This window comes from Gadus chalcogrammus, chromosome 23 (assembly GCF_026213295.1).
Source record: "Gadus chalcogrammus isolate NIFS_2021 chromosome 23, NIFS_Gcha_1.0, whole genome shotgun sequence".
In the NCBI taxonomy this organism is placed as follows: Eukaryota; Metazoa; Chordata; class Actinopteri; order Gadiformes; family Gadidae; genus Gadus; species Gadus chalcogrammus.
In genome coordinates, this window is record NC_079434.1 from 4,051,388 (window position 1) to 4,059,015 (window position 7,628).

Below are 7,628 nucleotides of genomic sequence, written 5' to 3' on the forward strand. Positions count from 1 at the left end.
AGAGAGAGTGTAACTACAAACAAAAGTTGCTGGTTCCTTCCATCAATGACTAATGGCTCGTCTCTTTATCCAAGACTTTGAATAAAAAGGTAAACCTAAATTTTGATCTGAAAGTGCACCATTAGCGTTCAGTCACACACACCTGCATAGGGAACACCTGACTGCCACATATTCGTTCATCATCTGGGCCTTCCACACGCAGCCAAAGCGCCCCCTGGCTTTGATCTCCAGCAACTGCAGGGGTTTGAGCCCCACCAGAGGGAGGAGGGCCCTGGCCCCCGGGTCCTACAGGGAGAAGCGTTGTGGAGAGAGAGAAGACATGAGTGAGAGACTTACTCATTCATCAGAATGTAGAGATCAGACTGATGCAATTCCTGGTAAGATGAACACTTAACCATAAGTGTGTGCTGATATGTGTCTTTGTATACTATTTTCTAGTCTACTCTTTTGTTGTCTATTCTATTCTGCTGTATTCACGCTACTGTGTTCAAGTCTAATCTATTCTACAGTATTCTTCCAGCAAAATGCCACAACACTGTTTATCATTTATATTGTTCTATCGAGAGCAGGCATGCTCCGTTTGGAATGTGGAAATTAATTTCAAGTTTGGGTTGGTAGTTTGATTCTTCAGCCACTCCTAGATAAACCTTGAAATCCAAGAAAATGCAGCTCTTAACTAGTAACAAGGAGGGTGTCACCTTGTAAAGCCTACGAGTGTGATTTAGAATTGACTGAGGGGTTTATATTGAAAGTTCTTGAGTGCCTATAGGGGCATAGAGAAGTGCTATATAAAGACAGCCCATGTTTTAATGGCGGCTTGAAATGCCATCCAAAATTGAACTGGACTTCTCCTAAACTGCAGTGTCACGAGCTCAACACAAGGGGGAGCAGAGACACAATCTCGGTTTGCCTGTGTACAGGTTGTCTGTCTGAAAACGTATGTGTGTATCTATGTGTGTTCCTCTATTTATGTATGTGTGTATATTTGTGTGTGTGTGTGTGTGTACCTGTATGTGTGCGGTATGTGTATGCGTGTATCTACGTGTGCGTGTCTGTGTGCGTATATCGATGTTTTAATGTCTGCACCTGTATCTTCATGGAGCTTTTGTATGTGCCCTTGTACGTGGGGTTGTGTGTGTGTGTGTGTGTGTGTGCCCTGACCTCGATGATGTCCACGTGTCCGTACGGGGGCTTGCGGTGGCGGTACATCCAGAGGGCGGAGAGCAGCAACAGGGACAGCGTGGTGATGGGCAGCAGGCAATACACACTCACACTGAGCACACTGGAGCTGGGGGGAGGTTTTTGGAAAGCTGAGAGAGACACACACACATAATTATAACGATTATAGATAGATAGATAGATACATAAGAACTTTATGAATCCCCCGGAGGGGAAATCCCTTTGTTACTATCAACAGCCCAACAGGGTAAAATACACTACAATAAGATTACAAAGTACTAAAGAAAAAAAAAAATACGCTAAAGTAAATGCTTAAGGAAATGCTAAATTAAAGACAGACGGAATAAACAGGGCAAACAAAACAGACAGTATCTAAATCATTAATTATAAAGTGTAAAGTGTAAATTATAATGTGGCTAGTAACACAGTATAATGTTATGTTCATATCAACAAATAAGACACCCAAACACTCGGTCACACATGCTCACACACAAATACAAACAAAGAGGATGGTTTATAAGTTAAGCCAAAAACAGAATAATAATCATGTTTATATTGAACACATAAACACACATAGGTAATACGGACAAACGTCTCCATCACTATGCTAACAGAAAATATCACATAACAATGCACTACAGACACACACACACTCACTCGGTCCGTGGGGGGCTGGTGGGTGAAGCGCTCGTTGCAGAAGTTTCCCTCACAGCAGCAGAAGAAGACCTGATGACTGTCCTCCGTCGCTACACACTCCTGGCTGAGAGAGAGAGAGAGAGAGAGAGAGAGACTAAGACATTACACTCCTGTTTGAAATGTATATATATATTATATATAGAGAGATAGAGAGAGAGAGAGAGAGAGAGAGGAGAGAGAGAGAGAGAGGAGAGAGAGAGAGAGAGAGACTAAGACATTACACTCCTGTTTGAAATGTATATATATATATATATATATATATATGATATAGAGAGAGAGAGAGAGAGAGAGAGAGAGAGAGAGAGAGAGAGAGAGGAGAGAGAGAGAGAGAGAGAGAGAGATTTTTCAATTACATTTATTGACATTAAATAATATCAGAATATGTAAAATATGTCTCGGGTAAAAGTCTCCAAATTGTTCATAGTTTTATAAGATCTGAATTTTGACGTTACAGACTTGACATTACAGCCCAACTCTGATACTGCATGGTGGCCTGGGTTATCTTCCACTTTGTTGTACCTACTACCAGAGATTGAGACTCATTCATTTGGCGTCTCCCACCAAGAAAATGTTGTGGTTGCCATTTTGTTTATTATTTTTCCCAAACCATGCTCCAAAAAGGAAATTAGTCACAGAAAACTTTTCAACCCCACTTTTCGACCCATCGGTCCAGAAACACCCACAACATTGCATGTGAGATGGACATTATCCCCAGTTTTGGGAGCAAAGTCATCACTGCTCTCTGACAGGAAAGTGGTCAAACACCCTCAGACAGGCCTTCATTGAAGACTTCTAAATGTGTCTCTTAAAACATCCCAAAAGGCTTTATACAACTCCACAGTCAAGCCATCAGCACTAGGGTTTCTTCCATCCATGCTCTGCAGTGCAGAGTGGAGACTCTAAAGGTCTTTCAAGAAGCAAGTTTAATTCACTTGACACCTTAGGTTAATCCTTCACAAAGGCTTACAGAGGTTCTTCCTTTTCTGTATATTCACTGCTATACAAAGCAGAATAAATACTGGACAGCCCGCCTTTGTATCTGACTGGCATAGGTGATTCCCTGCTCAGTGTCTGATAGGAGAGAGTGAATGGATTTAGTTTGTCCATTCTTCTCCTCCAGACTGAAAAAGAAACTCAAAGGCACATCCATTTTTGTTTCAATATCAGCCCTGTTTCATGGTTGGGTTGTAGCACGCGCATCCACGATTACAAGCTAAACTGACGGCACTCAAAACACTGTGATCGTGCCTGATCCGTGCTCCCGGACAGGTGTGCGGACAGGAGGAGAATCTTTCGAGCTGAACTGTAAAAAACTGAAGTGGGCGACAGTGGACCGAGCACAGGTGGTATGTGGTGATGTACTGAGTACATTTAATATTATCTGTATTCAGCTAACATTTCAAACAGGTAGTTCGTATACAATACAGGGGGACGTATCGTGTGTGTGTGTGGTGTGTGTGTGTGTGTGTGTGTGTGTGTGTGTGTGTGTGTGGTGTGTGTGTGTGTGGTGTGTGTGTGTGTGTGGTGTGTGTGTGGTGTGTGTGTGTGTGAATGAAAAAACAGTTGTTATTCTTAATGTTGTAACTTGCCCCTTGCTCTGTGTGTGGTGTGTGTGTGTGTGTTGTGTGTGTGTGTTGTGAGAGAGTGTGTGTGCGTGTGTGGGGGGGGGTATAGTTCTATCCCTTTGTACAGTTGTCAACAGTAACCAACAAATAATATAATTGTAGGATGCATCCTGCGTTCTGAACAGGGTTGCCAGGCCACACTGTTGTATTCTGTAATATTTTATAACATCGGTCATAATTGTGCCACTTAGGGAGAAAAATATTTACTGAGTTGTAACGCGGTATATAAAGTTTGAGAACCACTGTTCTACACATAGGGAGAAGAAACAAAACGTTTTGAAAATAAAAGACCCCCTCCACTGCTAGTATTCAACGTTTTCAGACATGTCCTCTGCATTTTTTCAGCATCTTTGTATCAGGAGGCTCGACCCTGAGAGTGATTCAGACTTGAGGCTCTCTATGGAGCCATCGGTGTTGTTTAGACATCAGTGGAAATCTCTGGGTGGCTTAGGGGGGGTTGGCTTGCAAGGGGCAGCATATGACGTAGGGTCTAAGTTCGCAAGATAAGTGCGGCCTCTGTCACTGTAGTTTGTTTTGGTGGACCGCAGACAGCATGGAGGCAGAACGGGCAGAACGATCATTTTAAATGCAGTTCAGCTCCCGGAATACACTGCCGGACTGCTTTGGCGGTGGCCGGACGCTCCGGGAGCGAGAGAGAGAGAGAGAGAGAGGAGAGAGAGAGAGAGAGAGAGAGAGAGAGAGAGAGGGAGAGAGAGAGAGAGAGAGGAGGGGGAGAGAGGGGGGGAGAGAGAGAGAGAGAGAGAGAGAGAGAGGGGGAGAGAGAGAGAGAGAGAGAGAGAGAGAGAGGGAGAGAGATGACACCCCTGAGAGAGAGTCTAGTCTGACACAGAAGACAGGGAGACAACACTTGTGAGAGACAAACATAGGAGGACTTGCGTCATATAATGGGATAGAGAAAAGAGACATAGCCCTACTGTCCAGAGAGAGGGAGATCAAGAGAGAAGGGAGAGAGAGAGAAAGGAGACAGATAAAGAAGGATACAGAACACGTCAAGGCCATCAAGAACAAATATTAATAGACAAACATGAGGACCATGGACATGAAAAAGAGCCACCAGAGGGAGAAGGAGGGTAAGCGAGAGGTGGCGCAAGAGAGAGAGAGAGAGAGAAGAAAGAGAGAGAGAGGGAAGGAGAGAGAGAGGAGAGGAGAGAGAGAGAGAGAGAGAGAGAGAGGAGAGAGAAGAGAAACGAGATGAATGGCCATTTCCAGATGCCTCATCATCAACAGCTAATCAGTCCCCGTCTCCTGGATGGGTGTTCTTACGAGACGCCCTGTAGTCCATCACTGTTGATGCACCCCGATAACGCATCATGGCCTCACATCTTCACCGCATCGCCGTCGCTATGGTGACCAAGGCGATGAGACGCGCAGTAGTTCTGGCCACGGCGATGACGGTCTTGATTATGACCATAGCGCTGGTGTCATGGCCGGATTTCTCATTGACAGGTCATGACCACAGAGGGGGATCGGCTTCACAGCGGCATGGCAGAGTCGCCTTAGCGTTAGCATTGCAGAAACTAATACTGGAATTCACCTCAGATGACTGGTGGCCATGTAAGAGCTAGTTAGGAAGCATGGTGCGTGGTATGGCTGGGGTGGCTCAGGGAAGGAGCAGCGATACTAGGATTTTATGCGACAAGCAGGCGGGATCTTGCATCGATTTCTTTTCCAGACAGCTGATCTCTAGAAGAGGAGTGATTCATTCCCAATGGATGCACTCTTTCTCTCTCCCTTGCGCGTTAGAAACTTTAACTCCTTTATTTCTCTCATTCTATGTCTCCATATCTCTCTCACACTTCATCGCACATCAGGGTCTCACTCTCCCGCTCCATGACTTCAGTTATCTATGTATCTACCAATACATACCATTTAAATGGGAATTACGTAAGGATTGGGAAAAAAAGCTGTCATGTGAGGGTGTCCTGAATTTTGTGTGAAAAACAAACAACAAACTTGATGTCTCACTAGAAAATTAATATCATATCATATTACGAGCTCCCTGCCGATAAAGACATATAAACATGTTGATAATATGTTCAACTCAAGTTAATATGATTGCTGTGGATATTCATTATAAAGAAGATACAGGGTTTTAAGTGGATGTGGGCTACTCAATACTTTCCAATTCATCACCAGGACCAGTCATTATATATCAGCAGAGTTGTCTATCATCTTGCTAGTTTACCTCTCTCCTTCTTAAGGCAGCTGTGAGGTGGCCGTCATCTGTAATTATACCAGAGGCCCACTATACCTGCTATATCCTTGTGTAGACCTTGAAGTATTTGCAGGAAGCATCAACCATGTCAGCCTTGTTAGAGATTAGTGCTTAAAACACATCTCCACAAAGTCTGATTCTCCACAGTGCCTTTTTTCCTTCCACAACAACAGTTACTTTAAATTATCCTCCCGTTGCCAAGGACGCAAGGAAAGAAAGAAATGCGCCCTTGGACATAAATGAAGGGGTCAAATACAATTACATTTTCTTTCTAAACCAGACAATTTCTGGATTCATGTAGACTCTCTCTCTCTCTCTCTCTCTCTCTCTCTCTCCCCTCTCTCTCTCCCTTATCATTTTTGGGATGTTTGTGTTGAAAATAGCAAAAAGAAAAGGGCAAAAGTAAAACAATAAAAGTATCATTATTCAACACCAACATTTACTTCTTCACTTTTAAATCAGTGGATCAATCATGGTATATATATAGTTTCTGGTATCATCTAAACTTTTTCTATGTGAACATTTGGATTATAACTATGCATACAGAACGGATTTAAATCATAGAATCTACCATAGAACTACAACTCCAACATCCAAAAACAAGTAATGGATGAAAATGGGCTACATATTATTTGCACACCCGTCAACAAACGGGCGGTGGAATGACAGGAATGTTGTCACGGCGATGATGAGGACGCCTGTCACCTCCAGGAGACACAAACAGGCCATACCGTCGTCCTCTTGTGTGTGTGTGTGTGTGTGTGTGTGTGTGTGTGTGTGTGTGTGTGTGTGTGTGTGTGTGTGTGTGTGTGTGTGTGGTGGTGGTGTGTACCGGTCATAGCAGTTGTAGTCGTCGAGCCAGCAGCCCTTCTTCACCAGCTCCACGCTGCCTGAGGTGTTCCTCCAGGAGGCGTAGCAGTGGGAGCGCTTGTCCTTCTCCCCCTCGCAGCGCTCCACCCCGCTCTGGTTCGTCTTCTCTATCTCGTAGTTCACGTTGTAGTACAGACACTCACGCATGTCCACCTCCCCATGGCTTGGCCCTGATAGAGAGAGAGAGAGAGAGAGAGAGAGAGAGAGAGAGAGAGAGAGAGAGAGAGAGAGAGAGAGAGAGAGAGAGAGAGAGAGAGAGGGAGAGGGAGAGGGAGAGGGTGAGAGAGAGAGAGAGAGAGAGAGAGAGAGAGAGAGAGAGAGAGAGAGAAGAGAGAGAGAGAGAGAGATAGAGAGACAAATCAAACGATTAGGTATTTTCAGGTCTTTCCCACAATGCAAAGCAACCACAACTTTTACAACTTTTACTAATTTAACTACATTTATTACTAGTGATTCACCACCAACACACATTGAAACACAGACATCCACATAATTGTTGATCAGGTCCTTGATCCCGCTGCCAACAAAAATAAGTAATTATGACTATATTGTTTTTATAGTATTTACAGTTTTTTCTCGATGGTTTATACAGTATACACACAAAAATTGCACACAATTCGGGAAACTTCATGCTCATGTATCAACTACACAGAGTCCAGAATGGTTTCGGGTGTTGGCCAGTAGGTGGCACCCTTCCCAATGGCCAAAATCATCAATTCCCGATGCCCCAGTGCAGAGGGGACACTGTGCTGCGGAAGGTGCCGTCCTTCGGAGGAGACAAACTGAGGTCCTGACTCACTGAGGTCTAAAAGATCCGTGGGCACTTATTGCTGAGTTGGGTATTCCCCAGTGTCCTAAAACTACCCAACCACGGCTCATTCAATCTGCCCCCCTAATCATGCCCCTGATTAATTGGCTTATTCATTAATTCCCTCACTCTCCACCCAAGCGTGTGTGGTGAGAGTTCTGGCGCTGATTGGCTGCCGTGCATCACCTAAGTGGTGGTCACATTGGTGGTGGTT

The 7,628-nt window shown here is 44.3% G+C and overlaps 1 protein-coding gene across 1 annotated transcript in view; it reads right to left on the minus strand.

The window, feature by feature from the left end:
- The window catches only part of LOC130377605 (activin receptor type-2B-like), a 30,873-nt gene that overhangs the window by 13,962 nt on the left and 9,283 nt on the right, over nucleotides 1-7,628 (minus strand). The window contains exons 2-5 of the mRNA XM_056584756.1: nucleotides 6,569-6,776; nucleotides 1,833-1,939; nucleotides 1,162-1,310; nucleotides 153-285 (exon numbers count right to left, since the gene is read on the minus strand). Of these exons, the coding sequence (XP_056440731.1) occupies nucleotides 153-285; nucleotides 1,162-1,310; nucleotides 1,833-1,939; nucleotides 6,569-6,776 (597 nt within the window). The remainder of the gene's footprint in view (nucleotides 1-152; nucleotides 286-1,161; nucleotides 1,311-1,832; nucleotides 1,940-6,568; nucleotides 6,777-7,628) is intronic.